The following is a 25,037-nucleotide window of genomic DNA, read 5'->3' on the forward strand; positions in this document are numbered from 1 at the left end:
GTAGTTTTGTTTTCTCTCTCTTTTTTCCGTAGCTCCTAATAAAGTAACTAGATTAATCAGCATTAGAAGCTTGCCTCTTTATTAAGTTGATCTCTTAGAAATTCATAGTAAACCCTCTTTTAAATATATCTGTATTTCAAAATTCTGTAAAAATGCTGTAAAAAAAATCGTTTTGATAATGTAAAAAAGTGCGCGCGCACTTTTACAGAATTTTGAAATACAGAATTTTGATGTACAGAATTTTGAAATACAGTATTTTGACCAACCAGAATTTTGCTGTACAGAATTTTGACTTTCAGAATTTTGCTCATACAGCATTTTGCGCATACAGAATTTTGACATACAGTATTTTGGTATACAGTATTTTGAATACAGAATTTTGCAACATACAGAATTTCGACCCCAACCCATTTCTTTAATATTGGTCAAATTTCTAAAAATTATGAATATTAGCCCTTGCCAATATTATACGAAGTTAAAATAGCTAATGATATTCGACGTGTATTTAAAAAAAAATAATGCACAATTTTTAGTACCTTTTTTTTAATGCAAATAGTTTTTTATTTGCAGTAACATTTTTCTCAATGCAAAATATTTTTGTTTGCAATAAAATTTTTTTAATGTTAGTTTTTTTAAATTTGCAATATGAATTTTTGTGATAAATTTGTAATGGAAAGCAAATGATTTTTTACAAGCCTTCTCAGGATCACTCACACCAGAAGCTGTTTTTTTTTTTTTAAATTCTGCATGAATATATGTGTGTGAGCATAATTGTATTGGCCGTGAGGAAAGTTATCAATGAATTCAATTTAAATTATTATGTCTAAACTTTTTTATTCCAAACTTTTTTTTTATTACTTGCAAAAAAAGTTTTTTTCTAACTTTCACATTTGAAAAGTGAATCTTAAATTAGGAAATTTTTCACTTTTTCAACCATTTTTAAATAAACTTTCAAATAATAACCCGAAAAAATGTTTAATATCTTTAAAATTAAATTGTCTACATAAGATAGATTTTTCGTAATTTATTTAAAGAATTCTCTGGAATCAATTTCTTAAGTACTTATTAGCATAAAAGACTAAAATATAGTTACATATTATAATTTGTCTAATATTTCATTGTTCTTAAACATTTACATAAAATTAAATAAATACTACAATAAACTTATCAATCTTACAAGCTATATCTCGTTTGGCACTTGACACATAAAGGATGGGAAGTAACCTAATACTGATAGCCTAGGTTGTTGTTATTGTTGTTGCTGTTCTGATGCAGTTGTGCTTGAAAGTTAGCCTGAGCAATAGCTCCTTGAATTTCCTCATCTGTTAGACCGTCTAACAAGCTTGGTTGCACACTTTCTCCAATACCATAATGGTAGCCTGCATAATGATATTTAAAAGTTATATTTCTTTGTATGGAAAATTGAGTAAATATTACCTTGTGATTGTGGGTTATTGTTGTTGTTGGGAATTTGTTCTGGCAGAATACCCTCGCCACTTTGTGGTCTGCTAACAAAAGGTGGCAAAAGTGTTATTGATGGTCTGTTTAAATCGGGAGTAGTTGAAACTGTTGTTGGAGGCTGTTGAGGTTGTTGTGGAAATTGAGGTTGTTGTGGAAATTGGGGTTGTTGTGGAAATTGTGGTTGTTGTGGAAATTGTGGTTGTTGTGGAACCTGTGGTTGTTGTGGAAATTGAGGCTGCTGAGGTTGATGGGGCTGTTGTGGATTTAAAACTGGCCGCCATGGCTGTTGCGTAGGAGATGGAGGTAGTTGAGAAGATGGAATTTGTGGTGAAGCTTCAGCGCTTCCTCCTGATGGCCTTTGTGGCCGAGAAGGTTGAAGGGGTTGCAGTGGAAGAACGCCAACATTGGGGAAAAATTGCTGTGGTGGTACAGCGGGTCCAATTGGAGTTGTGAAAGTAGGTTTTGGTGGAACTACTTGAACAAAAACTGGGAAGTTTGGCTGTGACGGGAAAGATGGAATAACTGGTGAGTGTGGTACAGAAGAAACCACGGGAATTGATGGGACAACTGGTGGAGCTGGTCTTGCTGGTGCTACGGGTATAGCTGCGGCAACAGGAGTTACAGGAATTGGTGCTGCAACTGGAGTCACGGGAATCGATGCAGCAACACCTGGGAATGCTACACCAGTTGGAATATGTTGATGGTGATGATGTTGTGGATAGTTCACATTGAATGATGAAACTACAGCACCACCAGGTTTCAGAACGAAAGGTGTCCCATGGCCATGCGATGGGGTATGTGACTTAAACTGCCATGGATATTGTACTGCTGGTACTCCAGCTGATACCCCATGAACAGCTGGCACTCCATGAGTTACTGGATGAGCTGGATGTATGGCATGAACCCCGTGATCTGGTTGTACTGCATGAACTGACGGAACTCCATGAAAAGATTGAATCCCATGGGAATGAACACCATGTAAAGTTTGTATTCCCGGGAAAGGTTGTACTGCGGAATAACCATGCACTCCATGCAAAGCAGGCAGACCATATCCTGTGGGAATACCATGAGCAACCGGATAACCATGTAAACCAGGATGACTGTGCACTGCTGATGGGAATCCTCGTGCAAGATGTACTCCTTGGGGTGGTAATTGAAGGTTATATCCATAAACCGATGCATATTGACCAGGCCATCCTAATGCAGCTCCTGTTCCATAATTTCCATAATGAAATATTCCACGCTTATGTTTGTTGTTTTGAGATTTTTGAGAATCATTGGTATCGGTAATATTGGACTTTGAAGTTTTAACTTCTTCAAGCGCCACTACCAATGAACCACCATTGTCACTTTCTTTTGGTTCTCCTTTTACGGAACCATCACTTTCACGCACTGTCAATGCCAACAAAGCCAAAATGGCTATGCAAACTTTTACTTTCATTTTTTGTGTTTTTTTTTTTGTAGTTTTCGTTTTCGAATCTACGCAGCGCTTGACCAGAAACTATATGCAACCAACAATTTCGCGACGACGTTTTCTGAATGAATGGAACACACTTCCTAAGTCGTTGGTGTATTTATAAAGCGGATGTGTCATACAATTTGATTATTCACGCCTCCCCCAACAGCTGAAAAAGTCTACATATTTGTATGTTGTGTTAGGCTCCCACTTCCATTAAGAAGCGATGAGAAATTAAGACTAATCGAACCAAGTACCTTTATACACATGCGTATATAGGTACTCTTAACAATATTTAGAATTCTGGCCACGTCTGGACATGCTATCATGAGCAGTTAGTTACCTATGCTTCTTAAAGACGTCGTCGGTGAATTGATCGATCTACCGCTACTGCTGGACAATGTCCAGTGGCGTGCTTTGCTTATGGTTAAAAGTCTTTAATAGCTGCAATTTGTCAATCTATCGTACAACTGCAAGATAATTGATAAAAAAAAAACTGTGATAGATGTGTTTCTGAGTTTTAATTGCGTTTAAGTAAACATCTTATTTGATATTTGAATGATTCAACGCAAATAATCGTGACAGAGATCGTATTCATTCATAAATTAAATCAGAAATACTTATAAGTGTAAATATGCAAAATATGACAAATTACAAAGGAAGTTATTGTTTGTAGTATAAATAATATAATTAGCAGTACTAATTAAATGTTGCAATAGACACAATGAATATGGGATATGACTAATGGGTGGTGCGTTCGACGTTACTAGTCAATTGGAAGCCAAGATTTTAAAACTATGTTGACCTTATTATTTACGAGCAACTATTTTACTGTTTCTTAATTAATTTTTCATGGTAAATGGTAATTTTATAGCTAAATGAATTCGCTTAAGAGTCAAGTAAATTAAACTTCGTGTAAGTGAATAAAGTACCGTATAAATAATAAAGATCTTCACCGCTATTTTGCAATCAGTAGCTTATAGAAAAATGAAAAGTATTAGTTCAAGTCTTAATAATTCTACAGGATTTAAATTAACTTGACATTTTGGTACTGAAGCACTGGGCACTTCTTAAAATAATCGAACCTTAAAATCGAGTAACATCAGGTTTAGGGTTTAATTTTGTCGAAAACTTTACAAAATCACCTGTGAAATTTAAATTCCGGTCATGAAACTTAAACTTACGATTTTCCATAAATTTTGTTCTGTTCCATATTATTGATATATTATATATTTCATAGTGTCAGTTACTTGAAAGCATCCAGATATACATAATAAAACATTATGCTGTGTTGAAATCTGTCAAGTACAAACACCTGCTGCCGCACTGTGAACGGATCATCAAGACTAAATTCTAGATACGCCACGTAACCATTTATACCTACAGTGTTATGCCTGAACATATTTACTATAGGTACTAACTTAGAGAAGAAAGCATGGAGATCTAATTGAGCTACCCAAATGCATGCATATCTTTAAAACCAAATAAAATAATTACAAAAAGCTACTTAAAACCAGACTCCATTGAAAACACTGGAGTGCAGTGGAAAACGTTTTCATATCAGGTGCTGAAAGAATAGACGGATACCGATCACCATTCATCTGTTGTGCATAGACTTTGAGAAGACTCTTTACAGTCTTCAATAATGAGTTAAAGTGAAGAGTCAAAAAGAATCCGAAAAGAAAGCATTCATTTTCTTCAGCTTCGCAAAGCCAGAGCTGCGACCTCAAAATTTTGTGAAACTAAAAAATGCAAAATCCCCTAAAATCCCCAAAAAACATTTTTTTTCAAAATTTTAAATTTTAATTTAATTCTTTTGTCCACCTCGAGTTCTTGATACATGACAAAAAACCATTGTTTGTCCACGCTCCGTTATGAAAATATTCAAAAAAATTGTATAGCAACTTTCTTTCAAAATACCATTTTTTTTAAATTCAAACAACAAAAATTTTTTGTCCACGTCGAGAAATGGATATGAACCAAAAATTATCGTTTGTTCACTCTACGTTTAGGAAATATTCAAAAAACTATTATTTATCGCAAAATATCATTTTTTTTCTATTTTTAATTCAAACGACAATCGTTTGTCCATCTAGAGAAATGCACACGAACTCAAAATTATCGTTTGGCCACCCTGCGTTTAAAAGATATTCAAAAAAAAAAAAAACAAAACACTAAAAAATTCAACAGTCCACAAAATTCCCACAAAAAAAAATTTTTGCTCTAAACATTTTAGCACTAAAGGCGTCTGTTATAATAGTTAAGAATAAGGCTAGGCGCACACATGCGATTTTAGTCGCGCGATTATTCACTCGCAAAAATGGATCACATGGATTTCAATGCCTCTGAACACACATGCTTCCCGCGATTAAAAAATTGAAAATTGTGTCTACAGTCATTGAAATTCTTGTCATCTAATTTGCGACTGAATAATCGCGCGATCAAAATCGCATGTGTGCGCTTAGCCTAAGAACTCATGATTGCATAAATACAAAGTAGAGATGATACCTATGATGGATTTTATTATCCAAGCCAATTTGTTATGTTTTTAAATTTTATGATTTGAGATTTTTTTTTGTGAGCTGAAAAAGAAAACAAATTATGCGGGCCTGTGGAAGCCCTTCAGCCAGTTTTAACTAGTCAGTCGTATAATTTTCACAGTTAGTGAATGGTCAAAAAAGTCAGATGGTTTTGTTTTTCAGGCAGTGATTAAAGAAGACGAAATTAACAAAGTCACTGTGGTGTATACGTAACCTTTTTTGTATGTAATAATCTTAACGCAAATATTTTTTAGATTTCGGAGTTTTTAGATTCCGGAAAGATAATGAAATAAGTTAATTAGCATAGGTATTCATTTTTTTTAGCAAACAAATATTGATAATACTTAAATTAGGGAACATGTAAAAAGACGTTGATGGCTGAGATTTTACTTACTCTAAGAAAGTATACCAGAAATCAATCAAGAAAGTTTGGCCTTCTACGGTCTACCACTACGATCCAGGTGCGCTCACAAAAAAACAGTGATAAAAAGAAGAAATGCATTTAGGAGTAAAGTCTATCTATTTAATTGAACCGGAATTATGACATCCAATTTGTTGATTTGACAATGAGTTAACACGGGGTCTAATTTGACTGAAAAAACATACTGGAGAATTGAAAGCTTCTTCTTATTATTTTGATATCATATCGAAAAAGTGATACTTTTGTTCCCCATGCAACCGTCACTGAATTTATATCGAAAGAAGAAATAAATTTAAATTCCACTGACGAAAGCAAAAACCCAAAGTAGCCATCTTTTATGTGAGGGTATTTCTAATCATTAATAATTATATTGTTTGTCAAAAAAAAAAAAAAATGCTATCAATATTATTTATTCTGTCTGCAAGTTTTCACTTTTTCCCATCACAGAATTATGCATGTATCTCTCTACAGGTAGCTAGCCTACGAACTTTTGGTCTTAAAATGTTCGTTAACCCTGTCCCAGCCCATTCCGAAAGTAATATTGTATACGACAAAGCTATTAAATTAAATACTTTATCAAATGCCAATTCTTTGGGAGCAGCCGTTCAGCAATAGACCAACATAATAAACCAACAATTTTATTCCAATCCAACAGAAAAAAATGTACCAATTTGACAATAAAAATCCAGATCACGTTTAACGGTGAGAGATTTGTTTACATGAATTACATAGTAATTGTTAAATGTATTATTTGTTTTTGTTCATTTGTGTGTGATATAATTTTGATTATTTTCGTAAGAACATGAAGAAATTGAGTGTTTTTTTCCATTAATCCTGGGTAATCAAGAGCATGTAACAAGCAATAAATTGGTTACATCTGCGTGTTATGAGTTGTTGTGGTTTGTCATTTTTTGGATCAGTTTATTTATTGAAGTGCATAGCAATGTTTTATTGGAAAACAATTAGAGACTACAGTTTAATATTTAATAGGAATTACATATATCAGCGGGGTGGAGCTACTTCAGATAGCATTTGAATTATTAATCGACCTTACCTTATTTGTCATGCAAATTTAAAAATGCTTTCACCGCTTTGGTTGTCATCGCTAAATGCAGGTAGTAGGTATTTAGCACAAAGCTAGTAGATAGAGAGCAAAATAAAAGTTTTTTTTTTTTTTGTAGAAATTGAAAGTTATTGCTTATCATGACCTTGAATGCACAGTCATAGTTTTCGTGTTGTGGGTGATGTGCTTTCGAAATCGTTTTGATTTCAGTTGAAAATTGTAAACCCTTTTTGAATAAATATTATGAAAATACTATTAACATGGTTCGATTTTTCCTATTGTTAATTTTTTTTTTTTTGAGAATTTTTGTTTTTATTTTCAATTTAAAAAAGTACAAAAAGTTATTATAAAAAAGTTATTATACAAAAAGCTGATACGAAGGTATCTTTTTGTTTCACAAGAATTTATTATTAAAATAAATTTTGTTGAAAGAAATTCCTTTGAAAATTACCGGAATCTTGAAATGGTGATGAGAAATCAAACTGTTGTTGCCCTCTAAAACCGAAATCCAATCTTGGATCGCTGACTGATGAGGGCGATTGTTCTTGGCCACTTGGTGTAAAAAGTCCATTTTGAAAGTTGTTTGGGAAGGATGGTTGAGTTTGTTGTTGCTGTTGTTGTTGTTGTTGCTGATCAGCATTTGGTGGAGATCCTAGTGAAATAAAAATAAAATTATTAAGTACCTAATTATGTTATATACTTTATGTAGGTACTTCCTACATACATATTATAACAAATAAAAGTCGGATCAAAAAATTTCTGTGGGCTCTAACCTCTAAGTCTATTAGTTAATGGTACCAGTGTATACAGAGAAAAAATAAGGCAGGGATGACTATGCTTCTGGTATATTTAACTTTATTTCTGGTATATTCAACTTTATTCTGATTAAATATACTAGAAGTAAAGTTATCCCTGGCGTTATGTTTTCTCCGTGTACCATTCCACTATATTACTGTTTTCAATTTCAATGCATTTTTCCATAGGAATGCTTTAAATTTTTTATGATATACTCTTAAAAGTGGCATTCCAATTTGTATTTTTCATATTTTTATTTACATTTTATGTACTGTACAAAATATGTTCTTATAGTGAAGTAACTAAAGGAAATTATTAGGGAACCCGGCCGAACATCTCTGATTTTGACGATTTTTTTTTTCAAACGTAGGTAATTAAAAATACTTTAAGGTTTATAGATTAAAAATTGCCGATGTTGCCGTATTGTTTTTTAAGATTAAAATTAAAATTTTTTTGAAAAAAAACATTTTTTTTTTGCTTAAATTTCATAAAACAAATGATAACAAATGATTTAAGGAAAAAAAAATAAGGGAGTAAGGGACAATCTTCCATCGTTTAAGCGATAAATGCAATTTTCTAACTTTCTGACCTCGAACACAAAAAAAATATTTTGAAAACAACGGCAACACCTACAATATCTTAAAATACATTTTTAAAAAACCAGAAGCTTATTCTTATCTCTAAAATTTAAATCCACTAAATTTATTTAAGAGTTTTTGAAAAAATGGTCCTCAAACTCAGAATTTAAAAAAAATGTTATTAAAAAAATTTAAAATGACTTTTTTCCAAACTTTTTCTAATAAAATATGAATTTATTTTAAAAAAAATTTTGGTCATAAATATTATCAGTTGAATTCTGAAGCAGAAAAGGTAATATATATCACACTTTTGAAAAAAAAAATTTTAAATTACTTCAATTTCAATGGTTTTTTTTATAAAGACTTTGGTAAATAAGAACTTTAAATTTTTGCTATTTAACTTTCAACAGTAAGGGTTATTAAATGAATAAAAAATAATTTTATGTTTAGATGTTGAACTTTAAAAAAAAAGTAAGTAAAATTTTTTTTCAAAACTTTTATTAAAAAAAGTTCTTCGAAAATGAAATACTTTTTAATTTTTTTCATAAACCGTAATACATATTGACATTTCCTTTTATAATTTTAAATCATAATAAATGTGTCCAAAAATATTTGAAAATAAATGCATTTTATATTACGAAAAAGTTTAAAAAACGACATGTGACTTATTGGCAAAAAAATCAGCAATAACAGTTAGAAATAAAGTGAAGTATCATACGGACTGACAAGCAGCTAATTTTAACGACGCACAGTGCGGTATTTTAGTCTAAAACCTGGCCAAAAATATTTGGGCACATTTTCCACATCAAATAGGTACCAAATGACAAAAAAAATATTCGGAAGGAAAAATTTTCATTTTCTTGGTAAAAGCCACTTAAGTGCTTACCCATTTACCTCCCGATTAGCCGGGAGAAAAAAAATATTAAAAATCATAAAATGCACGTATAACCCTGTGCTATAACTTTTCTTAAAGATAGTTACCTATTTATTTTATTTTTTGAGTCAAGTTGTTTCGTTAAATAGTTTTTGAGAAATTAAGTTTTAAAGATGAAAAGTAGAAAAAAAAAATGCTTTCGTTTTTTAATTGATTTTGTATAAAATTTTGCAATATTATGGACATATTTATACCATTTTTTAATGACCTCGTAGTTTTTGGTCAAATACTAAAGACTTCATTCTAATAAAAAATATTAAAGTTCCTAAGATTAAAAAAAAAACTGAAACATAGGTAGGTACTTTTTTTCTGGGAAACCCAGTTTTGTTGTTTTCATTTGCAATACATTTTTTTTATATCTCAAGAATATTGTGTTCAAATTGTAGGTCTATTGGAGCCAAATTGACTTACGAACGTTTTAGTCCAGGGTTCAAAACTTTAAATCGTTCTTCCCACAACTATTGTTTTCAAGCCGGTGCCCTTTATAACTTCAAAACTACTGCACCGATTCTTTTGAAATTTGGAACACTATTTCTTTACATATTTTTAAAGGTATCCCTGAAGAAATTTTCTCAATAACATAATATTTATAAAAGTCTATAAGTAGGGGTCGCTTTTTTTTCAAGGGGTCTTTATTTTCAGGGGTGCAAACTTGGGCAAATTCTTCAAATGCAAGATTGTTCTATATACCCAGCAGTTCAATAATATATATTTTATGCAATGTTGTGGCGGGTTGCGCTATTTTAAAAACACTAACGTAAGAAAAAAATAACGAAAAAAGTGCAAATGTTTTAAGTTTGATTTCAACCCCTCCGTATGAAAAAATAGAGTTGCATATACAATTAAATTTTTTTTTAGAATACAATTCATACCTTAATTGTCGATGTCCATATCAAAATTTTTCACCAAATTTACTTTGAAGTTAAAAAAAAAACACTTAGAAATTCACTTTTTTTTAAATCGAAAAAAAAATTCGTGTTCACCCAACAAATAGTCGTTTATTTATTTGTGAGGTAGATCCACAAACAATAAAATTCGCATTTTCAGCCAGAAATAGAAAAGAGTTTCACTTAAGTTCTTTCTGTTATTATTTATATATTTTAACAACTCTTATAATTTGATTTGCTCTAAGTATGAACCAGTTCCGGGGGGGGGGGGGGGGGGGGCACGTGCCCCCGTGACCCCCCCCCCCCCTGGATCCGCTGATGTTTTATCATGTAGATATACGCTTTACAAGCTATAGTTTTTATAATTTGGCGTTTTTCTTGTTTGCTCTGAGCGACTTTGTTGGGAATTATTTTCATTTTTGTGTTTCATTTTTATCTGTTATCAGTAGGTTTTTGGGGTGCTCAACTCTTTTTTTTTCTTTTGGGGTCCGAACTCAAAAATTCTCTATCAGCTTGCGTTTTCGAGATATTCTCATTACAAAACCATTTTTTGCTATATTTTTAAAGAATTTACTAGCTTATAGTGTAAAAAAAAAAAATAATAATTTTCTAGATGTTTTGGGTATGCTAAATTTGAATGAATTTTTCTATCAGCGAGTTTTTTTCGAGATATTCCTATTATAAAATTTCAATAATCGATTTTTTTGCTACATTTGAAGTATTTCCCTAGTACCTGTACCAGAATCACCCAAACTAACTAGAGCTGCTAGAAAAAATAAAACCGTTATTTAAGCTTTGGTAAATTTAAAATTTTGTACACATTTGTGTGGAAAATTTAGCAAACTAGCGAAATTGGTTAATTTAATCTTAATGTGCCTACCTAAGCCCCACATAAATTTAAAATTTAAGGAAAAATTTAACTTCAACAACAAAATACCTACACAGAAAAATGTTTTCCTGATAATTTTACACAATTCAACAAACTGCTGAAAAAGATTGAAGTTATGAAATTTCCAAACTGATTTTTACAAACCAGTGTTTTCTATCATTTTGAAAGCCTCCCACATAAAAAAACTCCAAAGACATAAGATCAAATTACAAAACTTCTAATAGTACCCATTCAAATATCGTCACAATATTATACACAAATTTTTATGTATCAGGATAACGCGATAAACATATAATCTGATTGTAAACGTAATGTGGCAACCTCTTCTGAAGGATGGTCAAGGCTAGGATATTATTAATAGTTATTATGCTTAACAACTATAGGTATTACAGCTGTGGTTGCACTTAATATAAATTTAAGCAAATTTTTCCTCTTCTCTTATTTATTGGCTGCTGAATTTAGGACGGAAGAAGCGAACAATCTGAAAATGTCGCAGGTTCTTCTCACCGTACCCAGTTAGCTATGCACCTAACTTAGCAAAAAATATATAACGATTTATTCATCATCATTTTGTACTGCATAAATTAGAATATTCAATGAAAAAAGTGAAAGTTTTTACTTTTATCCTTAAAAAAAACATCGTAACTTTGAAGTCTACAAAGTATCGCCATGTAATCGTTGTCCTTCGATTCAATATCACATCACGCACACGAAAATGATTATCTAGTCGACCTTGTTCTAAAAAGTTTAGTTTTTTCTTTCATTAAGATAAAAATGTATGTATTTATTAAAACCAAAATTAGTGTGAAAACTGTGACTCACTGGTAATGTTTTTTTAATTTCCAAAAAAAAAACCATTTTAAGTTGAAAACATTCACACTTTGTCGCATAAGGCACAAATATTTGCTTGTTACACTTCTTTTCTTAATCTTCTAATATGCAACTCTCCGATACCAGGAATTAATGTGTTCCCACACTGAAATCTTTATAATTACTTCATGATTTCAATACTCATTCGTATTTGTGATAAAATTGATATATTGCGAGAATTTCGTCTCCTAAATATAGCAAAAAGATTAAAATCTTGTTTTGTAATGACCGGAAATTAAAAAAAAAAACCTAATAACTGTCAGAAATTCAACTTAACATTCCTTTTCAAGATAAACCGGAACACAACTTTGTAACAAGTCTCGAAAAAAACACCAAATTGTAATTAAAATTTGTGCAAATATCATGGGATGGAAAAAATCACACATAATAACAAATACACGAAACCTATTTTTTATTTGAAATTCACCAACATAAATCAAAGAGCCATTGAATTACAAGGACTGCTTCAATATTTTTTTTAGACAAGTTTATTTGGACTATAAGATAAATTTAACAAACTATAAAGTATACATTTACCAAATATCTGTGCTAAGCAAGCCATTAACTTTGATTTATTTAATCACGAATCACGAATTAATTGGAAGCTATCTGAACCAGTTTAAATGAAAAAAAAAAAGTTCAACTAGAGCCTAGAGACTTTAACTTACATATATTTGAGTTAGGTACATGTTTTTTGCTACGCTATGCGTCAATTAAAATTCATACAGCGCATGTATCTGATTAACCTTTTTTTGTATCTTTCAAACAACTTACCACCTTGTTGAGGAAAATCAAAGACACTATTGTCGGCCCCAGCAAACTGCCGCAAATCGAAAAACCTATTATCAGGTTGTCCAGGTTGTGGGGATCCATTAGACGGTGCAAAGTTTTGCGGAGGATCTGCAGAGAGTCCATTGCTAGATAATTGTTGCTGCAACTGCGGGTCGAATTGTTGTTGTAAATTGGGATCCAATGGTTGGCTTGAGAAGTTTGGTGGTGGTCCTTGTTGTTCTGGTGCTGGATCTTGTGGATTGGGAGGACTTGCGCCTTGTTGTGGATCAAACGAGAAATTTGGAAATTGTCCTTGCGATCCGTCTCCTCCTGAAGCTTGTGTTGGCGGAAAGTCTGATGGCCCTGGCCCAAATTGGAAGTCTTGTTGTGAACCATCTCCTCCTGAAGGTGGCTGCGATGGCGGAGGTTCAGGACTCGAGGAGTCTGGTGGCAATTCTTGTTGATTTTCACCTCCCGGAGCTGATGGGCTCTGACTTTCAGGTGCTGTTGGTCCTGCATCCTGTCTTTGCTGAGTATCTTGGGAAGGTCCTTGTGAAGCATCTCCTCCTGGGCCGGATGGTCCAGGACCTGAAGGTGGCGCCTGTTCTTGTGAACCACCTCCAGAAGGTGGTATTTGGTTTTGTGATGGCCCTGAATCAGAAGGTGGGGCCTGCTGTGGCGATGCGGGCTGCGGCTGAGATGCTGACCCTGGCGTTCCAGGCTGTGGTAGGAATGATGCCCTCTGTGGTATGCCTTGAAATATTCCATTTTGAAAGTTGAATGGAAAATTAACAGGAACTCTTGGAGCACCTTGGGGTCCAGCCTGCGCTCCCAATGGAGGAGCTGGTCCGAAGGGCAATTGGCGGAATCGTGAAACTCCAAATGGATAGTTTTGTGGGAAATATAATGCCTGCTGAGATGGATGAAACGCTGGGTTATATGATGGATATCCTTGAGGAATAAAGCCTTGTTGATGTGGTAGAAATCCTTGCGAAGGAGGAGGTCCTTGGGGTACTAATTGAGGAGCTCGAATTCCTTGAGGCGTAGATACTGCTGGATGGAGTGCTGGTGGTGGGGCGGGAGAAGTTGGAGCAGGTGGTGGAGGTTGTGGCGGTGGTGATGGTTGGGGTGGAGGTGGTGGTGGCGATTGCGCAGGAGCTTGGGGTGCTGGTGAAGTATTTGCCATCATAGGTGGCATAGCTGTTGTAGCGTTCATTCTCATATTATTTCTAGCCAAAGCCTGTTGCAGTAGTAAATTTTTGAATATAACTCCCAAAATTAACGTTCGTTTTTCACGATCACCATGCTCATCTTCGTAATCGTAATCGAATGAAGATGATTTTGCGAACCATGTTACCAATGTCAAGACAAGTAGCCCGTATTTAAAAAAGTACATAATTTAAATTCAATTTCACAGTTAATCGCACTTTCAGAAAAAATTAATTCTTGCACATAACCGAACTTGGTATACGTTCCGCCAGGAGTTAGCGAATGAACTGTTACACTTTTGCAGGTTGTGAATTGTGACAAAAAGCCATTTGCGAACATGTTTGTGTCTTTTTTATTTTGTTGTTGTATCTTTTTCAAAGCCCAACGACTTATAGCAGTATATTGGGGGATTGATTATATCTTGTGGTCCATGGTATATGGAGTAACTAAATCGTGAACGGGTGTAACTAAAGCGTTCCGAATGAATAGTGGCAGCATGAGTATGTGCAGTGTGTGCACCTGGGTTTCTGTGGCTTTCTGAGTTTACTTACTTTCCACTCTCACTTCTCAGCATTTGCTTTGTGGTATAAATAACAAATATAATAAATATTGCGAAATCAAATGTTATTTGATAGCTTTATATGATAGGAGAACATTTTGGTTTTCAAGCAGATAATAAATCTTTACATGATGATGTCGATCAGGTAGATATTACAAAATGAAGATTTTATAGGTGCTTAAGGAGGTTTGAGGAGAGTTCTAGAAAAATGGAAAGATATATAAATATGTAGATTGGAAAAAAGGTGCGAAATGGGTTGATGACACCTTGAAAGAATGTCATTTCTAAAAAGTTTTAACAAATAAATTTATTACATCTTTTATTTATAAGATCTTTTGTTAAGGGTAAAACTGCGGTGGAAAGATCTTTAAAAAAAAGAGCAACATAAAAAAGTTTTTTTTTTCGGTTTATTCATAGTTGGCTCACAATTTTTCAAAAATAATTTTACAAATTTGGTATACAATTTATTTTGGCCAAAATGTAGGTATTGTTGAAATATGAATCCTTTTTGTTGTTTTACCCGTACTTCAAAAATTTTATAAGATGAAGGCTTTTTTTAAATGGGAAAAGAAAAATGTGTAGTAAAAACCAAAACCTCTTTGCTTAATTGTAGAATCAAAAGAGTCTTTTTTATTATATTATTTTTGTTTTTGTGGTAAATTGAAATCACGTCAAAACTAGAAAAAGGCCCAAAAAAAGGCGGATGGCAATGGTGCAGTGGATGTAGTGCTTGACTGCTAGCCTGGAGGTGTGGGTTCGAGTCGAGCCCTACCTCAGGCAGCATTCTTTTCTGTATCCCCCATCTTGGAAGCCACCCGTGGGATTATATGAGATAATAATCATCTTATTCTCAATTCACTGTACCAACAAAAAATTCTTTCCTATCTTTCTATTCCTTCTAACTAGTGCCGTGCAGTATGCATTTAAAAGACCTTAGGTCTTACAGGCATATGGTTAAAATTATAATTATTATTAAAAACCCGGCATCGATTAAAATAAGACCTAAAATAACAAATATTAAATGTTTTCTCAAATAACACTGGTCAACAAGGTTTTTGCCACAAGAACCAAAATATACTTTTCTAGTAGTTTTTGATGTGCTGAACTCGAATCTGAAGTCAGAAAATTGTTATTGGCCTCCGTTTTTGAAATATTACCGTTATAAAATGCTAAAAAACGTCATTTTGGCTGTTTTCGAGGTTCTGTTTTAATGTGGGGTAATTCATTACAAACAAATTTGTAAAGGTGATTATAAGAACAGATATTCTTCTTTCAAAAACTGTTTAAATCTTTCCGATATCTCTTTTAATGCCCGAGATATTTAGAATTTAAGTAGCGGTCTTTGAATCAGAAACAACACTGGCCAACCAAATCAAAATTTTTTTGCCACAAGAACCAAAATATACTTTTCTAGTAGTTTTCGGGGTGCTAAACTCGAATCCGCAATCAGAAAAATTCTGTTAGCCTTCGTTTTTGAAATATTACCGTTATAAAATACAAAAAAAAGTTTTTTTATAACGGTTATATTTCAAGAACGAAGGCTAATAGAATTTTTCTGATTGCGGATTCGAGTTAAGCACCCCGAAAACTACTAGAAAAGTATATTTTGGTTCTTGTGGCAAAAATTCTGTGACCAGTGACTTAAACTTTAGATTAAATTTAGTTTCTCTTTAGCTTTTTAACTGAAACTTAAGATATCTCGAGCAATAAAAGAGATATCGGAAAGATTTAAACAGTTTTTGAAAGAAGAATATCTGTTCTTATAATCACCTTTACAAATTTGTTTGTAATGAATTACCCCACATTAAAACAGAACCTCGAAAACAGCCAAAATGACGTTTTTTAGCATTTTATAACGGTAATATTTCAAAAACGGAGGCCAATCAAATTTTTCTGACTTCAGATTCGGATTCAGCACCCCAAAAACTACTAGAAAAGTATATTTTGGTTCTTGTGGCAAAAAAAAAGTTAAATTTTGTTGACCAGTGTAATCAATCCCGGAATTTTCGGTGAAGATTCTTAATTTCAAATTTTGAATAATTTTTTCAAACAAAACTAGGGTAAATAAAACAGGCAATCTTTTAATTTTCTTATACCTACGTAAAGTTCACGATGACCGATGTAAATTCGGTGATTCTGTGCACTTAATCAATTGCGGAGTGCTTGTTAGAGCAAATTACTCAAAAATTCAATCAACGAGACTTTCTGAGAAAAGATAAGGATGAGGTTTTCAAAAATAAGTTTGGGTCATATTTCTTTAAGAGCCAAAGATGTTTATTAATTGACAGATTTTTTAATATTTTTGACATTTTTGACTACAGAAGAATAGACAAGCAAACATCCGAACTGTTCCCAGCAATGTCCGATCCATAATCATAAGTTGACTATTTCATTGAAATTTGAAAAAGAATCCACTGTCAAATTAACTGTACACAAAGTTTAAGGCTTGTATAGGTTTATTTGGTAAGCCATTAGTAGTTTGGTCTTGACAATTTCGTCTAAATTTAATTTTAATTCAGTGGAAGAGAAAATTAGAATATTGGACCACTATTTCAAGTATTTGTAGGCGTATGTCCAACGACAGTAATGTTAACTTACAATTTTTATTAACTTTTGTTCAATGGAGGACTACAAATGCTATTGGGGAACAGTCCCCTTTATTGGGGTTTCACAGATAACACTTTTTTTAAGAGTGCTTCCTTCTAAAGTAAGCTTTTATGTTTAAGACTATGCTTAGTTTTAATAATTAAAGTTAATCCATCAGCTAAATCTTTGATCTATGAGTTAAAAATGAAAATAAACTAAATATAAGTAGGTACATAGACGCCCGCATTCACTTTCAATTTCTGGTCTTACCTTGAGGTCTTTAACTATAACTATACCCAACTACTAGATACCCAAAACGATAAACAAACTCTTTGCATAAAAAAGTTAATTTGAATGTAAAAGAAACAACTTCGACGGTTGTCAAGATTTTTTGTTTTTTTTTTAATTTAAATCTATGCATAGTTGTCTTGCAAAAACTCATAGGCATATTCGAAAACTAATAACATTATTGCCCCACCCGGACCCAATCGCATTATCTTTGGCACAATACCCTTGTACAAAGCTCTAAATCCCTCCTCCTTATACACCGTTAGAATAGATCCAAATGTTGACTTGTATTTGATAACACCCGGTTGCGGTTGTGGACCTTGAATTCGACTCTTTGCCACATCAAAAGGTATATTCACAAAACAGGCTATTGTTCCGGAAGTAAATCCAATTGCAACTTTCCTAAGGAATTCTTTGGTTTGATCTTCATAAGCAGGAACATAGTCTCTCACACTGTGATAGAATCCGAAATAAATCATATTGAATGTACCATTGCGACCCATGGTGGCAGTTACACCTTTGTTTAGACCACGAAAACCAAAGCCGTCTTTTTTGATGATTTCTTTGGTAACAGCCCAAGTGCCGGGGGCTTCCTTCATTCGTGAGTGATCGGCTTGCTGAGCAACTTTTACAACTTCAAATGGATTAACAGCTATAGCTTCGATAAGACCAGCTGTAAGACCCGCTAACGAAAATGTCTTAAATTGAAATTAAACAAATTATTAGTTATGTTCATGTCAAGATAGAGTTACGAATATTTTTTCTTACCAATGGTGTTGGCGTTGGTGATCCGAACAAAAACAGTGGCTTACATTGCTCAAAGCAAACAAATTTAATTGCTCTTTTGGGTGTTTCGGCTAAGACAGGTGGAAGGATACCTTTCCAAAAAGATAACAGTCCTTCATTTTTGTACATTTTTCCAAAACAGTCAAAAACGCCAGTGTACTGGTTCTAAAAAAAATCACGAAGTTTTATTACTTAAGTAAAGTAAAGTAAGAAGTTTTAATTAAATTACACTGATCAACAAAATTGAACTTTTTTTTGCACGAATCTGAAGTCAGAAAAATTTAATTGGCCTCCATTTTTGAAATATTACCGTTATAAAATGTTAAAAAACGTAATTTTGGCTGTTTTCGAGGTTCTGCTTTTATGTGGGGTAATTTACTATAAACAAACTTGTAACAGTGATTATAAGAACAAATATTTTTCTTTCAGAAACTGTTTAAATTTTCCCGATATCTCTATTACTACTCGAGATATCTTAAGTTTCAGTTAATAAGCCAAAGAGAAACTAAAATTATTCTAAAGTTAAAGTCACTGGTCACAGAATTTATGCCACAAGAAAAAAAAATATACTTTTCTTGAGGTTTTTGGGTTGCTGAACTCGAATCCACAATCAGAAAAATTTTATTAGCCTTCGTTCTTGAAATATAACCGTTATAAAAAAAACCTTTTTTTTGCATTTTATAACGGTAGTATTTCAAGAACGAAGGCTAATAGAAATTTTCTGATTGCGGATTCCGGATATTTTGGTTCTTGTGGCAAAAAAAGTTTAATTTGTTTGGCCAGAGATGTTTTTGAGTCAAAGACCGCTACTTAAATTTTAAATATCTCGGGCAGGAAAAGAGATATCGAAAAGATTTAAACATTTTTTGGAAGGTTCTTATAGGCCCCGTTACAAATTTTTTCTTAATGAATCTACCCACATAAAAACATAGCCTCGAAAACAGCCAAAATAACGTTTGTTGGCATTTTCTAACGGTAATATTTCAGAAACGGAACCAATTAAAATTTTCTGACTTCAAATTCGAGTTCAGCACATCAAAAACCTATAGAAAAGTATATTTTGGTTCTTGTGGCAAAAACCTTGTTGACCAGTGTTGTTTGAGAGTACCTAATGGACAAGAGTATGTATGAGTAAATGTACCTACTACACGGCAAAAAAAGACCATCTAAAAGCAAGCGGTTTCCACATTAAATTTAACGGATTTCTGCATGGTTTTTTGCAAAGATGACTTCCGTCTTAAATTAAGCGGACAAATCATTTAAATTTCTTGAACGCGCAAATTAAAATCCAATTGTTTCTATGTGGAAACATCGAACCTACAACTGTTGGGTCACTCTCACTATCACTAGGCGAGTGTTTTACCATCAGCCCATCTCACTGTTGGAAATAAGTATGATAAACTGCAACTAAAGCTGAAGTCAGATGATAATTTAAAATTTTTATTTTTAGTCGTTTTTTTAAGATGAAAATTCACATTAAAATGAAATAAAGTTCACCTTAAATTTAAAAGAGTTTAAGCGGATTCCACTTATTTTCAGCGGACATTATTGTTTTAAGAAGGTGAGATTTAGGGGGGCTACATCTTAATTTCTTGAGAAAATATTGTGGAATTCCTTAACTACAACGAGCGATAACTTCACAAAGAAGCAAATTAAATTAACCTTGTTTTAAATGAAGAAGTTTGGATATCGATTTATTAGACAAGATCAGTTTAAACAAGACAAGTTAGAGCGTTTATCAAAGATGGGACATTAATTAAATTGCAAGATGATAACGAAGATTTTTTTTTAATATCAACAGTAGCGTAGTATTATTAATTAATTTAATTGTGCAAAAAAAAAAATAAGCTACCTTAATTATTGCAAATAAACAGAGTGACAAAGACTTTTTAACTGTCGCGTGTGGGTTCTATTATAACAAAAATTAATTTAAAAATATCTATTTTTATATAAAAAAAATAATCATTGGTGTCACGAGTCGGGCAACTTATGTCGCAGACGGGACACGTGCGATTTGCAAGAAAAGATTTTTTAAGTAATAAACAAAATAAAAAAAAAAACAATAATCTTGATAATTAAAATAACATCTATTTTCAATAAAAGAAATTAATAATTCGCAGTTTGCATATTATTGCAAGCTTTTTTCTCTGCGTTTGAATATACATATGTCATAAACACTATCACTAAGAGCCGTTTGCTGAATCGAAACTTAAGCATTTATGTTCAACATAAATCCTTATGTGACAGTTTACGCAGAGGAAAAAGTAGAGAATAAGAGTTCATGCTCAACATAAATTATCTAAGTTTCGATTCAGCAAACGGCCCTTAGACCCCCATTAAATGATTGATTTACATTTATTATTTATGCTTAAAAAAAGCATCAAGTTGCTTATGTACTTTGACATTCTTGAAACAAGTTAGTTGATGGTTTTCACTTTAATAACAAAAACAATTGATTTTGAAAAATTTAATTCTATATGCTTAATATGTTCAAAATAGATTTAAGTTTGTGTAAGATTACCGAACTATAACTTCAGGATGGCCACGGTTTTATTCTACAACAATAACAATTAAATACAAAAAAATGTTACGCATACACCACAGTGACCCTTTAAATTTGAACTGATTTGTATTCTGCATCAAAAGATGAAACTATTGACTTCAATGCTAGTTTTGTGTTATATGTAAAAATAGACACTATATAACCATCTGGTTGTGAAGCCTTGTCTTATATTTATAAGGCTTATATCTGCGCAGGATTTTTTTATATTATTTAGTTTTTATGCTTTAATAACACTGGCTTACAGCCAATATGAACACTTAATACTACTATTTGTTTTACGTACTCTGACCTCAGGGACTCAAAAATCACATTGAAAAATATTACAATGGATAGATAGGTTTTCGAGGTACATATGATTTTTCAAAGTTGTCTGCCGTTGTTTTTTAAACATACTTAGTATTCGTGCTATATCTTGAGTAATACTAATAAATGACCAATCTGCAAAAAAGAAGTGGCACCTGAAAGCTGAATAAACAAGTAAGAAACGCTAGAATAACTTTTCTGTGTAACCTCAAATGTATAAGTGCAATGAATAAAAACATTTAAAAAAATCGCTTTTTTAAAGAAATTTTTGACAAAAAAAATTTCTTACCGATAGAAAAATTCAAAATATTTCCTGACAAAGATAACAAGAACAATGCATTAGATATAAAGATGTAGCCATTTTTGGAACAATAAAAAAATTCGACTTTTTTTTGTTAAATTTCGAGTTTTTGTCTATATCTTGAAAAGCAAGCCGAAATCAAAAATTTTTATTAAGAATTTTAAAAATTAATTTATTGTAAAAAGAAAAAAATTTCAAAAGAGTTAAAAAACAACATTTGTGATTTTAGCATTTATTGATATTGAACATGAAAAAGAAAAAAGAAGATACTGTATCTTTTTACATGGTGGTCACGAAAATCAAATACGGTTATAATTATTGGATAAAACATGGACATTAAAATCTACTGTTTTTTAGTCTATTTGAACAACAATTTTTTTTATAAGTTGATATCTATGTTTTTTTGAAACTTCGTTTTTAAGTGTTGGTATTCTCCTAAAATTGGCATAACAAAAATGCGTTTCTTAAGTTTTGTTTTAAAATTGAAAGAAAAGGTGGCAACAAACCTTTTAAGCATGTTATTGGGCAGATACTTTAGTGTAACTATAAAATGTTAGTACTAAAAATTTACAAAATGACGTATTTACAATTTCTCTGTATTTGGGAAAAACTGGAATTGCGGTTACCTTCAAAACTTGTTTATGAAATCATTTGTAACCAAGAAATCAATATTCATTAGTTAACAGATTTCTCACGGTCAAGCTCGAAGGGTTTTTTTCAAATTTCAATTCTGCTATTATTTCTAAAATGTTTACAAGAAATATTTTCATAATCAAACATAATATTTTTTTTATCATCAAACATATCATTTGAACGGATATCGATTGATCCACAGAAGTGAACTGGTTGCATTATTAAGTCAGTAAAAGACAACATTTTACTTAAAATTAAAGACTACAAAAATATTACGCATACACCACAGTGTACATTTAAATTTGGACTGATTTCTATTCTAGATCAAATAGTGGAACGCTAAATTTACGTACCATGTAAAAATGGACACTACAATACCATCATTTAATATAATTGTTGAATGTGAAACTGTCTTAAAACTTGGCTAGTGAAGCCATTTCTTTTATACCTATATATAATGTATTTTTGGCTCAATATTCTTGGGATATTAAGTATTAATTAAGCATTAATTAAAATAATAAAAAAAAAATGCAAACAAAATATTATCAATCAATTAACAGCAATTTATCAGTATAAATTACACCTTCTAGTAAAAGTTAAGTCAGTTAAATGTGACTGAATTGACTTAACTTAAAAAAAACACATTCTGTTAAAGATTTTCTAGATTGCTTTGATATTCGCAATGTAGAAAAATATATTTTTAAATTTTACTTCTTAAGAAAATAAATCGCCACTACGTGCGTGTTTGTAAAAATAAAAACCAATATATTATAAAAAAAAAAAAAATGCGTTAATCTGCCTAATTTTTTTTTTAATTAACAGAAAACACCCTTTTTAAAGTTCAACGGCCTCATGTTATCCGCTTTCGACTAAGTACTTCTCTACCCAAGTATAACGCATTATTATTTTGTATCTAGTTTCGTTTGGTTTTTTTTTTTTTTGCAAATACAAATCAAGCTACAAAGTAAGAGAAGTAAATAAACTGGTAAGTGATAGGCTCAGACTCAGACATGACACTAATAAGTCGTTAATATTATTCCTAACAACTTGGTTTACAATTTACAAACCAGTCTTAAATTTGTACCTTATCATACAAATTTTTATTAATTAAAAGTACATGTTTTAGGTTTTCAAATCCCAACTTATCTACATTTTTATAGATTCGCATTCGATTCGAGTATTTTCTTATGTGTGAAGAGAACACTCTCTCTTTTTCACCGTCTGATAAATGAATTGATTATCTCTCGCAAAATAAAATTAAAAAAAAAACTAAAGATAAGATACGCGCCGGCATTAACTTCATAAAGTTTGTTTAAACTTGTTGAATTATATCAGTATAATAAAGACATCAATTAAATCAGCACTTTGAGTGTGCTCGTAATGTTTGAAAGATGTGTATCTTTTAGGAACAAATAACAAAATAAACAAGAATATTTTCAAGGTTATTCTGGACATATTTCATTTTTTTTTGGTTTTTCTTTCGTTCAAAACGAAAACAAATGTATAAATAAAACAAAAAACAAATTATATGCACACACCCCCTCTTCACACCCAGTGTTTTTCCAGGCGCGTCATCTGTCAAATTATGTAGGTCCCATAAAATTTTGTAATTTGTTTTACACAAATTCAAGAAAAATGCGATTTAAAAATGGGGGATAAAAGAATTTCTTCGAAATATGGAGACAATAAAGAACGATTTAAGATTCGCTTTTGTTTAATTTGTTAATTGTGATGGTAAACATTTTTTATTGACATATGACATTTGTATGTTCGTATGTAGACATGTTTGTATATGTAAAAAATTGACCTATAAATGAACTCACCTTGGACAATGTTTTGGTGTTTTGCAACTGCATTCGTGTTTTCACCACATCCAGTGGTTGCATGATGCAAACTTCAACAAATCCTGCCGATCCACCGGCTACCACCTGCAGGGCAGCTCGTTTCAAGGGCGGAATTTCTTTATGAGGATCTGTCATTTTTTGTAACTTTAATATTTGTCTAAAATTGATAAAAAGCAAACTTTAATCAAACAATCTGTTTCTGTCTGGCAGTAAGTTCAAGTTGTTGAATTCACTTGCCGTTTCTGTTTTGTTCCTATTATAAATCGCGATGACGATGTGTATTCGTATTGACGACGAAACAGATTCTGGTACTGTACTATACTAGAACTCAATCGTTCGAAGACTATTTTGGAATTTGTTTGCAATTGAGTCGAGGGTGGAATTCCTGTGTGGTGTGGTGACTGACACTGGTGAATCAGATCCAAATTCTCTCTCATCCACGATTCCATATGCTCTCACTTTGCGTTTTGAGGAGGGTATTTTTATAATCTTTTTGTTTGTAGGAACAACACTCAGATACACAGCGGCTATTGTGTTATCAAAAGTAAACTAAAAACACATTTTATTGGATTTTGATGGAATGGGAATTTGGAGTTGTTGAAGCACATTTAAATGATTAAATAAAAAACAAAACACTGGGTCGGAGATACTTGATTACATTAAATCTTTATATACACAAATTCATAAACAGATTATTTTATAAGAGATTTAATAAAAATCCTATTAAATTTGTTTTTAAAATTAAAAAAAAATTTTTTTTGTGTAAGATAGAATTTAAAAAAAAAATCATAAGTATCGTTTTTTTTTTAAATAGTTTTATTTCAAAACACAAAAACAGAATTTCAAAAAGGTCCGTTTGAAAAAAAAAGTTATATTTAAAAAAATTAAAATATATTTTAATTTTAACTCTAAAATTAAAAATTTGGACTGCAAATATGCACATAGAAATATTTCGAATTATAAAAAATATTATTGCAAATAAAAAATTTCTGTACCTACTGGAAAAAAGAATTCAATGCTATGTGTGCATTATATATTTTTTATTTAATATTCAAAGTATTTTGTTTTTTTTTTTTAATTTTCAATGCTATAGTTAAACTAGCAAAATTTGTGAAATCCACAAATTTTGCAATGGATTTCGTTAATGCGGAATTTTTTTTATTTGTCCTTTTTATTCGGGCAATTTTATATAGGTATCTTTTTATTTCATTTGTACATAATTTTTGCTGAGTTCAAAATTTCCATATTTTTGTTTCCTTTTCACTTCAGCCCAAATGAGCTAATTTCGCAAATTAGTGTA

At 31.8% G+C, this 25,037-nt stretch overlaps 3 protein-coding genes across 4 annotated transcripts; all 3 read right to left on the reverse strand.

Annotated features, from left to right (window-relative positions):
• Window positions 1-1,004: 1,004 nt before the first annotated feature.
• On the reverse strand, window positions 1,005-3,091 carry LOC129918809 (uncharacterized). The gene is made up of 2 exons (XM_055999549.1): window positions 1,438-3,091; window positions 1,005-1,379 (listed from the first exon to the last, which is right to left on the reverse strand). Exons 1-2 carry the CDS (start codon window positions 2,900-2,902, stop codon window positions 1,225-1,227), a joined length of 1,620 nt encoding a protein of 539 aa, XP_055855524.1. The 5' UTR covers window positions 2,903-3,091; the 3' UTR covers window positions 1,005-1,224.
• A 4,226-nt stretch (window positions 3,092-7,317) lies between these two features.
• LOC129918808 (basic salivary proline-rich protein 1-like) lies at window positions 7,318-14,635 on the reverse strand. Of its 2 annotated transcripts, none has more exons than XM_055999548.1 (2): window positions 12,672-14,635; window positions 7,318-7,593 (listed from the first exon to the last, which is right to left on the reverse strand). In XM_055999548.1, exons 1-2 carry the CDS (start codon window positions 14,059-14,061, stop codon window positions 7,352-7,354), a joined length of 1,632 nt encoding a protein of 543 aa, XP_055855523.1. In that variant the 5' UTR covers window positions 14,062-14,635; the 3' UTR covers window positions 7,318-7,351. The 2 variants fall into 2 exon arrangements, with proteins under 2 accessions (XP_055855523.1, XP_055855521.1); XM_055999546.1 differs by having other exon boundaries at window positions 12,669-14,635.
• Window positions 14,636-17,368: 2,733 nt separating this feature from the next.
• LOC129918813 (mitochondrial 2-oxodicarboxylate carrier) lies at window positions 17,369-24,131 on the reverse strand. Its single transcript, XM_055999554.1, has 3 exons — window positions 23,717-24,131; window positions 18,076-18,258; window positions 17,369-18,005 (listed from the first exon to the last, which is right to left on the reverse strand). The coding sequence occupies exons 1-3, from the start codon at window positions 23,870-23,872 to the stop codon at window positions 17,433-17,435; spliced, it is 912 nt and encodes a 303-aa protein (XP_055855529.1). The 5' UTR covers window positions 23,873-24,131; the 3' UTR covers window positions 17,369-17,432.
• Window positions 24,132-25,037: the final 906 nt, after the last annotated feature.

This window comes from Episyrphus balteatus, chromosome 4 (assembly GCF_945859705.1).
Source record: "Episyrphus balteatus chromosome 4, idEpiBalt1.1, whole genome shotgun sequence".
Classification (NCBI taxonomy): domain Eukaryota; kingdom Metazoa; phylum Arthropoda; class Insecta; order Diptera; family Syrphidae; genus Episyrphus; species Episyrphus balteatus.